A 13,296-nucleotide genomic window follows, 5' to 3' on the forward strand; every position below is an offset into this window, starting at 1 on the left:
TCATTTAAACTATTGACACATGAGATGAAAGGAACCTTATTAAGGAGCTAGTCTTCTATTTAAGAATTATCAGAATAATTATGACAATCTGTCCTAATGATACGTGATCTAAGTTAAGGAAAACACCTCCAAATGAGGCCGAATTATTAGTCAGAACATAACACTGATTGGCTTTTCTAACTTATCTGTGACTTTCCATCAGAACTGTGTAATTAAAGTGGTAATCTTTCTGATACTAATTACTGGTTGAAAAGTTAGGATTGCCTCGGGCCCTTTGCTAATGCACTTTGGGAAAGGAGATGCACGGATTGGAAGTGGCGTGTAGATACTGGCTGGATTGGACATTCGCTGTAATTTACGTGCAGTGCGCTTTACCGCTTTAAAGGGCCAAAAAACCAGACAAAGATATGTAAAAAATATATATTTTTCATATACCTTTTCCTGATCCACATTGTAGTAAAGTATTATATATTTTTTTCAATGTTGTATATTTATGGCATATCGTTATGTTAGGGCACCACTGGGATATAAAATGGAGGAGCTGTGGCCCCTTGTTCTGATTGGTGGGCCAAGTTTTTAAAGTTTTTTTTTTTCTGGGACATTACTATTAATAACCTGTCCGTTAGAAAGATCATTAATATCACGCTGGTCCAACTTCCGATCCACTGTGTTTAGGAGCCGCTGTGGCCGTGACCACACAACTCTGTACACGATGTGGGGGCCACACCTTTTTCTTGCAGCGTGGCTGTCATTTAAAAAAAATAGGAGCAGTACTGTAGTAATGGGTAGATTGAAGTGAATGTAAGCAGTGCTGCAGTTGCAAGCTCCGTCCACTGCACAATGGGTGGCGCTGTCTAGTTTTAGCACTAACTTCCAGCACTGAAACAGCTGATCCAGGGTGTCAGCTGATCCCCTGCCGATCAGATATTAATGGCTCATGTTGAAGTTTGACAATCAATAGTAAAGGAGTGGACAGTCCCCGTTATCCGACCCCTGAAATGCCCCCCATATGCCCGGGCCCCTCACACACAATGTACCTACCTGGTGGTGTGCGGGGTGAGTGTGGGGTTTCATCAGCCAGTAGCAGGTGGTGACGGGGGCGAGCCTTCCTAGCATCATGGGTGACGCTAGGGAGCCTTGTTCCTGTCACCGCCTGCTATTGGCTGACATCCACCCCTCTCGACGCCGAATGTTTTCATCCACGCACGGGGAGATGCAGCGGCAGCCGTGCGGGCTTCAGAAGCAACACTGGTTCTGGGGAGCGAGGTAAGTACATTGTGTATGAGGGGCCCGGGCATGTGAGGGGGCATTTCAGGGGTCGGATAACCCCTTTAAGGACTTGCACAGTTTCCAAACTTTTAAAAACCATTCACTTTTACCTACGGTAATCTGTGATGGGCTCGCTGCAGCCGGCGCAATACTGTCACAGCATGTCCGCATAGTAATCTCACACCAGCAGTCAGACATGGTGGCAGTGCAGTGGTAAAGGTGCTGTTCTAGGTCAGGACCAGGATGACGTGCTATGACTGACTGTTCTTACGGCTACGGCTAAAAGGCGACATATGTTGCATGACAAAAAGGGTTCAACTACATGGCGACATTCGTGTCGCATCACATTTTTTATAATGATAGCCAGTGGTATCGCACAAAGATCCAATTTGGATGGATTTTTTGCAACTGTTGTCTCCGACGCTGCGGAGGCAAATGGATACATCCTGGCACACAATGTAAGGCCTCATGCACACGGACGTGTTCCACGGCCGAGAGCGGTCCGTGGTAACCCGGCCGGGATTCCTGCTGACAGCAGGAGCGCACGGCGTCATTGGTTGCTATGACGCTGTGCGCTCCTGCTGTCAGCAGGAATCCCGGCCAGGTTACCACGGACCGCTCTCTGCTGCGGAACACGGTCGTGTACATGAGGTCTAAGTCAACGGGGACGGATCCGTTTTCGCTGACCCAATATAGCACAATAGAAAACTGATCCATCCTCCATTGACTTTCAATGGTGTTCAAGACTGATCTGTCTTGGCTATGTTACAGATAATACAAACGGATCCGCACCAAACGCGAGTGTGACAATAGCCTTACAAACATGCAGTTTTAAAATATTTGTACTTGTAACTATGGAGACTGTTGAAGCTGTATACACAAAACAGTAGATTTGCTACATTTCACATTGCTCTATTTTGTTTTTACTCATGTTCGGTTTCTGCAGTACAATTTTGTACACAAGCCACTTTTTGCAATTTTGCAGAGGGCGTGGACCTCCCGTCGCTGGCAGATTTACTACATTTTACACCAAAGGTGTTATAAATTATAGCACATGATTGTTAGCTCACAGCTGTCGCACTGCAACATGCCTTACAACAGATGTCCCGTACATTGCTGCGACACATGTCACAGTGTCGCAGCATCCGTTTTGTCGTGCAACAATTGTCGCTGTGTAGCCCTAGCCACAGGTTCGGTGACATGGCAGTCTTGGTTGCACCCCAAGGGTCACACAGTGGGATCACAGTGTAGCAGTGCTAGCATAGAAATGAATGGGGTCACAGCACGTCTTGCACTTGTGCCATGTCAGCAATCCCAGAATTTCTAAAAAAAAAAAAAAAAAAAAAAATAGAACCCTGCTGGATTTAATTTTTAACAGCAAACACGTGAATCCTGCTGCAACCCCATTCATTTCTATATTAGCACTGCTACACTGCGATCTAGTTGTGGTCTGTCGCACGACCATGATCGCTGTGTAGCCAAACCCTTATACCTGTACAGTATGCCACTACTGGGATAAGCTGGCACACTTAGATTCTAGCGGCCACGAAGGAGCGCTGAGCATCATTGCTGTGTGAAGACACCTGTTGCGGTGTTTGCCTTCTTCACAGATTTGTGGATGTACCAGTTTGGTTCTAAGTGTGACAATTATGTTACAAAATGCAAAAGCTGAACCCAAGCTTAAATACTTTGCCTAAATGTTTAAGTATTTTTTATTTGCATTACTCAGGTTTCCTCTCAGTTCACATTTCCAAGCATTCCCTGCTTGTTCACTCTTTGCTCCAGTGTTCTGCATTCAGGGATGTGTAGACCTTACATCTGGCACTTTAATGTAGCTTACCATAATGTCAGATGGAGCGCCGTACACCGTATTGAGTCTGTGATTTACTCAAGGCTACCCACACGGGACATGTCAGTCCAAGGTCAGCAAAGCTATGTACACTGCCACTGGATATGGCAGTTTGAAAATACACGGCGGAGCAACATATATAGCATAGTTAGCTATCAATATAAGCATAAGCACATGGTGACAAATCCAAGGTACATGTGATATACCCATAATACCAGTATACATTATATCTAATACAGTAAAAGATGTACAATAAATAATAAACATAGCAATATAGTAGTGTGTAAAAATAAATAAATATATATATATACACACATTTAAGACCACAATAATGGATCAGAATGAGAGCATACCGTATATTGATAACTATATATTACACGTTAAATGAGTTTCTAAGATAATTAAAGGGGTTGTCTCACTTCAGCAAATGGCATTTATCATGTAGAGAAAGTTAATACAAGCAACTTACTAATGTATTGTGATTGTCCATATTTTTCCATCACACTATACACTGCTCATTTCCAGAGGTTGCTGCCACCACTGCAGCCCAGATACAAGGTGGTCGGTCCAAGAGCTGCTGCGCATGCGTGCCTATGTGCGCTCCCACTGTCCCAGCCATCACAACATATAATGCAACATCTCTCTGCGAACCAAATAAAGTACAAAAACATATTATAATGCTAATGCTATGCTAATAAAGTAGAGATGCTTGGCAAATACATTTTGTACAAAATGATTTGAGCCCGTCTGCCACATGTCAAGGCGATCTCTGTAAGACGGGAACCTAACACTAAGTTCTACCTGTTAAGTGCCATGACAGCGACCATGAAATTCAGGGGGTGTAGGTTCCACATGCATGCTGGGTCCCCTTTGATTTTTATAATTTTTGGCGCCAAAATGGCCTCCATTGAATACAGGGGATGCAAGTACCAACATGCATGCCGAGTCCACTACCCACTCCATACCTCTCCTGGTGTCAGGGGCTTCCAGTGAGTGGGGAGGAGCAGACTAAGCTTTATACTAGGGGTGCACCGAAATTCCGGCAGCCGAAAATATCGGCCGAAAATGTACCTAATCCATTTCGGCCGATATTGTTACATATCGGCCGAAAATATGGGGTGTGGGATTTGTCACCTACCAAGTAGCTCACCATCTGCGGGCGGGCGCCGGGCGGTTTACTTTAAGTCACTGCATCTTTATTTTACCTTACAATCGTGACGCTCCAGTAACAACTCTGCAGGCAGAGCGGAGGGCGGCGTAACGTCACTTACTCACGTGACGCGCCTGCTCCGCCTCCTTCATTCATAAAGTGGGCGGAGCAGGTGCGTCACGTGAGTAAGTGACGTTACGCCGCCCTCCGCTCTGCCTGCAGAGTTGTTACTGGAGCGTCACGATTGTAAGGTAAAATAAAGATGCAGTGAGTGATTAGTCTGCTGTGAGCAGCAGGGCCGGGGCTGTTATGGGTAGGGGGATCAGTCTATGGCACTGCTATGGGGAGGGGGGGATCTGTGCACTGTTATGCCCATAACAGTGCACATATCCCCCCCTCCATAACAGCGCCACCCACAGATCCCCCTCTCCATAACAGCGCCACCCACAGATCCCCCTCTCCATAACAGCGCCACCCACAGATCCCCCTCTCCATAACAGAGCCACCCACAGATCCCCCTCTCCATAACAGAGCCACCCACAGATCCCCCTCTCCATAACAGCGCCACCCACAGATCCCCCCTCCATAACGGCGCCACCCACAGATCCCCCTCTCCATAACAGCGCCACCCACAGATCCCCCTCTCCATAACAGCGCCACCCACAGATCCCCCTCTCCATAACAGCGCCACCCACAGATCCCCCTCTCCATAGCGCCACCCACAGATCCCCCTCTCCATAACAGCGCCACCCACAGATCCCCCTCTCCATAACAGCGCCACCCACAGATCCCCCTCTCCATAACAGCGCCACCCACAGATCCCCCTCTCCATAACAGCGCCACCCACAGATCCCCCTCTCCATAACAGCGCCACCCACAGATCCCCCTCTCCATAACAGAGCCACCCACAGATCCCCCTCTCCATATATAATATGATTTATTAAATTCATGAAAAAGAATTATTAATAAAATCATTTAAAAAAAAGTATTTTAAAAGTATTTGGGCAAAAAGGCAGTTTCGGTTTCGGTTTTTGGTCAAGGGCATCAAGAATTTTCGGTTTCAGTTTCGGACCAGAATTTTCATTTCGGTGCACCCCTACTTTATACTCATGCTAATTAAACTCAGCCTATGAGGCAGACAGGCTGGTCAATAGTGCACGACCGACTGGAGTCAGCCGCACCTCCAGTGCAAAATACAAGGGAAACACAAAAGGGGTTGGTCAGCACATCCCATCCAAATGCGCAGGTGCACGCTGCATCAGAGAGGCCGGCACTGTTTCCTTAAGCTCAACCACCGCTGATGTATTGCAGGGTGGTCATAACCATTAAAACGAGCAGTGTGTAATGTGATGGAAAAATGAATCCAGCCGGCAAAGGAGGCGATATGGACAATCACAATACATTAGTAAGTGCCTTGTAGTAACTTTTTCTACATGATAAACGCCACTTGCTGAAGTGAGACAACTCCTTTAAAAATCTCAGTCAAGCCCCCCAAATAATGCTGTTTAGTCCTCATGCTGCCTTTTTATAAACTGCAGCAGGAACGTGGCGGTATAGTGTCTGCTGCAGTGGTCATATGCCATATACCTGCATGTCACTGCTGCAGTCTGTATACAAGCTCTTCAGGAAGACCAGGCCGGCAGCGCACAGAACATTTCTATAAAAACATTTTTTTTATTTTACAGTATTTGGGGGCATTTCAGACATTTTTAATTATCTCGGACATCCCCTTTTAGTTATTTTTGTCCGTACTCCTCCATGTTCTCTGGACTGAAGCGTCACTTGTAGATTGCTATACATAAATCCTCAGACCATTGTGCCTTGTTATGCAGAGTTACATTTCCTATTGTTTGTCTGATCTACTAGATTTATCGTAGTACTTAATAGGGGGAATTGCAGAATAATTCAGTCCTTTGTGCAGTTTGCAGTGACCTCGGCTTTCAGTGCAAGAGTTTTTCTTTTCTTATTCGTACATGCCCAAACGTACCAGTTCAGGAAAGATGTTTCCGATTGATTTCTGAACGGTTGTGACTGTTGGCACCGATGCCTCCGGTACCTGCCCTGAAAAGCTGTGTGCAGCGTGATTGCTGATAATAAGCGCCAGTCATTTGCACATGTTGTTCCTTTCTTTGATCAGACCTGTTTTTCTTTCACAGATGTCGTTCTGCCTGACTGAGCTGTACCTGTGGTCTCTGAAGAATACCTTGCACGTCGGAGGTAAATCTGTTCTATTGAAGCTCTATCTCATTGTATCTGCGGAGCCCCCGCACTTCATAAAGCGCCTGTAATGTAAAATATCAGTTCTGCAATGTATTATAGTTATCTATTGAAAACTAAATAGTTTCTAGTTGTATCCACTAACAGGCTGCACACTTCTTACAAAAGACTTCCTCCTCACTAGTATCATTTTCTAGCTGAGATTTTAAGGTATTGCTAGTTTTTTTTTAGATCTGTGATTTGTTTTCTTCCTTTAAATGTTATCTGTTGCCAGACAGAGCCTTTTATTTTCGGGCATGAGGAGCTGGCGGGTGTATAGTCTCGTATTTTACAGCCCATCTGTGGACGTTCTCTGTATGTTCAAGGGGTTGTGCAGTGGTTTTATATTGATGAACTATCCTCAGGATAGGTCATCAATATCTGTTCAACAGGGGTCCGACACCCAGCACCGCTGCCAATCAGCTGCTTCACCTTCACAACCCTTTTAACCATTGTTTCTAAAGGCCCCAGGACAGGCGCGGATTGGTGGTAAACAAATCCATCTGCCTTCGTTTTCACCAGTCTATTACACAGGCCGATACAAAGTGTAAATGGGAGTAATGATCGCTACCACAGTTGTTCCTCCCTCATTCAGTCCAGTTGATTATCGGCAGCACATTCCTGATTACAGAAGAGATCTGCTGCCGATAATCATTCATTCTTCATCCTGATGAAAGACGCCCATCAGTCGGCTAATAAGTGTCTATTTGTTCATTCATCAGCTGATTGGGAGCCCGATTATACAAGCCCGTTATCCTATAAATGCTTGTTACTGACAACTGCCACAAATCTCATTTGGTTGAATAGGGCCACAGGCATCATGACCAATTGGAAGCGCTAAGGGCACGATGACATGTACTAGTAATTGTGTGACAGAAAGCCGCACCATTGTCTCACTGAGCAAGAATGCAGTGAACCCCTATGTAAAACATGGCGAGGATTTATTATGTCTTGTGACTGTTTTCTGTTGTCAAAAGGCATCCTTTTTAAAAAAAAATTATAAAGTGGGGCTCAGCGAAAGAGAGTAGTGCCACAGATTTGTCATACTTTATGTAAAGTGTAGCCGAGTTCTAGACCAGCTTCAGTTTCTGGTGCACAGCCCAAGGATGCACTAAATTTATTAAGAGTCCTACGCCTTGTAATATATTTGCTTCATCTCAATTCAGCAGACTTTATTTTAAAGGGATTGTGCAACTTTTTTAAAGTGATGGCCTGTCCTCAAGATAGTCCTTCACTAGCTGATTGGCGAGAGTCTGACACCCTGCACCACCGCTAATCAGCTGTTCGGTGTAGCTGCTTTGCTGGAAGTTTGCGCCGGAACTACACTGCACCATAAACATCATAGTGGCCAGCTCTTCTACCATTGAAGTCTATGAGGAGTGGCTGTGCAGTGATGAGTGCTGTTCACTACGGTGTTGACGGAGCTGATCAGCAGGGGTGCCGGATCCCCTCCTATCAGCTAGTGATGGCCTGTCCTAAGGGTCGACCATCCCTCAAAAAGTCTGGACAACCCCTTTAAAGATGTGTCCACGGGATGGATACACGATGGATTTGTCGCCACAGTTTGTGTGCTTTAACGCAGTGTAAGCTTCATGAAGTACATGTGGTTGGAGCTGCAGTCTACTTACAGATTTTTTTTCAACTTTGGAAAGTCTTTGTTAGAAGGGTCAACCAGTTGATGAGTGGTCCCACTGCTGAGACCGCAAGAATCAACTGTGATCAGTGGAGAAATCTGACAGCAAGTGTTTAATTTCCCTACAGCTCCACCGCAGGAGGAATGGAGAATTACACAGTTCTCACTGAATGGCTGGACCCGCTCCTGGAAGAGTCCAACCTAGATACAGAGCTCCTGTGGATCTGTGGGCAGAGACTCTGACACTTTTTGGAAACCTTTTGTGTATCCAAATCACCAAATTGTATATTTCTTGCCTATTGTGAACAGTGGGGAAATGAATGTATTCGGTGACTCGGATCTCCTTGATCACACCGCACCAGACAGAAATTGGGATCGGGCATGTTGTCAGAACTTGACTGTTTTGCGGCCCAGTTGGACCTGTGTCTTCAAGTCATCATATCTTGTTGTAGAAGCCAGATACAAAAAAAGAGGGGGGGTGCAATTTATCATTCCCCCAACGCCAGTTTTTTTGTGAAAAAGAAAAGTTGCAAACCCTGTATTAAAACGCAACTGCAACCAAATTCTATTGCAAGTGGAGTTTCTAAGCCGCCATTGCCACTTTCTCAAAAGGGGGCATGGGGAGGGAGCGAGGCCAGCGGGCCGGGCACACTTGTCTTCATTCACACCAGAAACTCAGACAGAAAGGAGGCATTCTAGAAGATGCGCCAAATCTATGACGAGGCCTGAGTCTCGGCATAAATTAGGCACATCCTCTGGCAGTGCAGGGGAAGTCAAGACTGGCGAAGAAAATGCCGGTCTTGATAAATGTCCCCCAAACTATTTTCATTTTTAATGCACACTGAAGGACATTTAACTTTTTTTCCCTTTCCATTCGATTCATTCCCTTTCTATAAGGAACAGTTTCACGTATTGCCAGTTTGGTAAAATCACCTCACGGATCCCCTGCTGCTCCCGTTCTGACACGTCCCTGCATTTTTTGCCAGTCACCATTACAGCCAGTGGTAGTCACATTTCCTGTGTGGAGAGGGATCGGGAAGCATCAGGACAGGGGAATGGTGGGGATCAGTGAGTTTAGTATGACTGCTTTTATTTATTTTAACACCGTAAAAATGAATACCAGCCAGACACCCCCTTTAATATATATTGGCATCTTTAAAACTCTTTTTGGTGGGGGAGGGAGGTGGTAATTTATCATAAGGGTAATATTTGAAGTCCGCTTGGCAGGAGTCTTCTTTGGCATACTTTGCGCCAAATGAGTCTTTTTAAAGGGAACCTGTCAGGTGGAACATGGTGTCTGAGGTCATAGAGAGGAGGAGCTGAGCAAACTGATATATAGTTATGTGTGAAAAGATTCAGTATAAATTGTAATTTATACAGTTATTAGTCCTGTGAAGTCCATGAGGCGGTCCTATCAGTGATTGACAGCCTTCCCTCCATGACTGTGTATACAGAGATAGCTGTCAATCACTGATAGGCCCGCCTCCTGGACTTCACAGCCCAGAATAAGCAGGAATTTAGATGTATAAAATACAAGCTCTACTGAATATTCTTCCATAAAACAATATACCAGTCTGCTCCGCTCCTCCTGCTCTATAACCTGCAGCTCAAACACCAGGTGACAGGTTCCCTTTAAACATAACTCTTTTCTAGAAATGCTCCTCAGGTTTTTCTACCCGATTGGCATGACTTTTTGAGTTTTTGAAAAGCCACAGATAATAAATACAGCATAAAAATGATGTACACTGAAACTGCGCCCAATTTCATACTTCAAAACGGAAAGTGGAGCACAGGTAATAAATGTTGCATAATTTTGTACAAGATACCGTGTGCGACGTCACCTGCGATGTTTTGGCGCTAAAATACTGTTGTGCTAGGTTCCATAAATGTCCCCCTTGGTACATAAAAAGTTGAGTGACTTTTGGAAGCCGTTTTATTTTACACCTTTCTTTTGAAGTTGCAAGGCCAGCCGAGCTCTATGTTCCTGTCATTAGTACTCCCATAATGCACTGCTGTCTGTGATAGGAAATTAGCTGAAATCTAGACATAAATGGAGAAAAAAAACGCAAAATGGCTACTTTCACACTCGCGTTCGGTGCGGATCTGTCTTGTATATGCACAGACGGATCTGCACGAATAATGCAAACGCTTGTATCCGTTAATAACGGATCCGTTTGCATTATTCATAAAAAAAAAAGTCTAAGTCAAAACGGATCCGTCCTGACTTACATTGAAAAAGTCAATGGGGGACGGATCCGTTTTCAATTGCACCATATTGTGTCAGTGAAAAACTGATCTGTCCCTAGTGACTTACTTTGTAAGTCTAGACCAGGCATGGCCAACCTGCGGCTCTCCAGCTGTTGTAAAACTACAACTCCCACCATGCCCTGCTGTAGGCTGCTAGCTGTAGGCAGTCTGGGCATGCTGGGAGTTGTAGTTTTGCAACAGCTGGAGAGCCTCAGGTTGGCCATCCCTGGTCTAGACGGATCCGTTAGGCTCCGCCTAGTCAGACGGTCACAAAAACGCTGCAAGCTGTGTTTTAGTGACCGTCTAAAAAACGTAACGGAGACCAAACGCAGCCAAATTGATGCATTGTGAACGGATCCTTATCCATTCAGAATGCATTAGGGCTGAACTGATCCGTTTTGGACCGCTTGTGAGAGCCCTGAAACGGATCTCACAAGCGGACCCAGAAACGCCAGTGTGAAAGTAGCCTTATCAGCACAACATAAGTATATAAGGTCAGCAACACTTATGGAACGACTCCACTTGTTTTGTAGATATTAGTATGAAAGTATGTAGAGCCAGAGGTAACAGACTGCCCTCTGCTGGATGGGAGGGAAGCTGCACTTTATTAGTTGTCAATGTTTTTTTGTTAGTTTTTTGAGCATAAAAGAAAAATAAATTCTTTCCATTGTAGAGTCTGAAAAATGACAAATTAAACATAGCTAATTGCATCTTAATGTTACAATTCTTTTGAGATTTCATTGTGGTATAGCAAAATGTATAAAAATCATTCACAGACCTACAACGATTTACCACAGAGTGAGGCCAGATTCAGATGTCTGAAAAACATGGAAGTATGTGGGTGCCTGCATGGCTTCTGGGTGCATCCTTTTTTTTTTTCTGGACACGTTCCTTTGGATGAATTAGTCTCAGATAGAAAACGGACCATGAAAAAAGACCAATGCACCATTTAGGCCTCATGCACACAACTGCATCCGTTTTGCGATCCGTAAAATTTATATGCGGTCCATATGCATGTCGCATGTTGTTGCAGACCCATTGACGTGACTGACACGGTCATCCGTGTGATTTCTGCATCCTTATGTCTGTTCCGCAAGAGATGGAACATGTCCTATACTTGTCCACAAAGTGTGGACCCATTGAAGTAAATAGGCCAGTAACAGAATGCAGCTTGCACGCGGACCACAACCATATTTTGCAGATCTGCGGTTTGTGGACCGCGAAACAGACACTGTTGTGTTCATGCGGCCTTACTTTAATGGGTCTGTGTGCTACCTGGGTGCAGTCCAGATAGATGGAAAATAGTTGTAAGAATCGGGCCTAATTCATAGATTTCCTCGAGTTGCTTCTCTAAATAAATGTGTGTCCGCCGATCACATAAAAATGCCAAATATACATGATTTAGCACGCATGAACGGTACGCTAGGCAAACTCTGATAAAAAATTAAAAAAGTCTTACAGGAGGTTCTCCTGCATGGGTAACCAACCATGATCTCCGGTGCCAACCCCTTTGGAAACTGGTGAACGCCAAGCTCATAGACTCCATCCATGTGGCCATCTGATGTGTATCTATGATATTTCAGAAGGCCACATTTGGCTGGATTTCCCATAGATTTTTTTCCCTCTGAGATCTGACAATCGATGTATTCTGTGACAACTGTGTATTCTGTAACTTTATTTGAAGCTGTACTTCATCTGGCAGCTTGCAGGGCATGTTGGGGGTTGTAGTTTAACACCGCTGGAAGACACTGGCGTAATTCAGATTTTCCAAGAGTTTTTTTTTTTTCTGATAAGTCATCAGTATCTGATCGGTAGGAGTCCAACAATCGGGACCCCCCGTCGATCAGCTGCCTGAGATGGAAGAGGCATGCGACTTCATGTTCATGGGTCATATTGCCTAGGCGGGCGCAACTCGGTCCCATTGAAGTGGATGGTCCTGAGCTCTGATACCAATAACAGCCGCTATACTATGTACGGCGCTGTTGTTCGTGAGCTGAGAGAAGACCATGGTCCTACTGTGAGCGCCACTGCATTCTCAAGCAACTGATCAGTGGGGGTCTTGGGTGTCGGACCCCCACTGATCAGATACTTAGTAGTCCTTTTCTTTGTGACAGTACGCCTGGCCTTGTATTCAGTTATATCCAGTTATTATGTGTTTTTTTTTTTTTTTGGCCCTGCAGAAATATAATTTCACACCACAGTGAGACTGGGTGTCCCTCGCTTATTTATTACACAGTAAGGGTGCACAGGGACTCCCACCACCGTACATACCCCAGTTATTGGTGCGGTCCTACACCAGCGCCGCTGCATGCTGAGCGAATCGGCAACCCTTCCAGCACAGATCAAATGTTAATTTATTGTTAAATTAAAATCAGGCTCGGAAGATACCGGGAACAATTTCTTACATTGTTGTTAGGAGTTCAGAGGAAGTATTGATGTGGAAAAAGAATTTAATGGCATTTGCTAGAGAGCTGTGTTAAACCAATTGAGTGTGGCTGATATGCAGCGCGGAGCAGTGTATGGCTCGTCCGGCTGAAATCAAGTGCTGTCGGCGCTCTGCAGAAATAATTTTTTTTATTCTATTTTTTTTTTACAGATGAAGATCTTGGAGTACATCATTATCATGAAAAGAAGGAATCGGGTAATGTCAGTATTTGTTACTATTCTGCTTTAACCCTGCCACGTGTGTAAGTAACTTACGCAGCATTTAACAGATGGAAGGGAAGTAAGAAATCCGAAAATAAATATTTTTTTATTTGTTATCCCGTGTAACCTCATACCGATCTTCTGTTTAGTGATTTGGCTCCATCCAAAGAGCATGTTCCCCACCTAGAGCTCCTCAGTTTAGTTTGCATTGAGAAACACAAGGCCTGTGCCTCTCTTCTGGAGGGG

The 13,296-nt window shown here is 44.8% G+C and overlaps 1 protein-coding gene across 1 annotated transcript in view; it reads left to right on the forward strand.

The window, feature by feature from the left end:
• LOC120999260 (WD repeat containing planar cell polarity effector) overlaps positions 1 to 13,296 on the forward strand; it is a 470,467-nt gene that overhangs the window by 45,933 nt on the left and 411,238 nt on the right. Inside the window, exons 2-3 of the mRNA XM_040430129.1 lie at positions 6,425 to 6,485; positions 13,001 to 13,045. Of these exons, the coding sequence (XP_040286063.1) occupies positions 6,425 to 6,485; positions 13,001 to 13,045 (106 nt within the window). The remainder of the gene's footprint in view (positions 1 to 6,424; positions 6,486 to 13,000; positions 13,046 to 13,296) is intronic.

Source organism: Bufo bufo, chromosome 4 (assembly GCF_905171765.1).
Source record: "Bufo bufo chromosome 4, aBufBuf1.1, whole genome shotgun sequence".
NCBI lineage: Eukaryota > Metazoa > Chordata > Amphibia > Anura > Bufonidae > Bufo > Bufo bufo.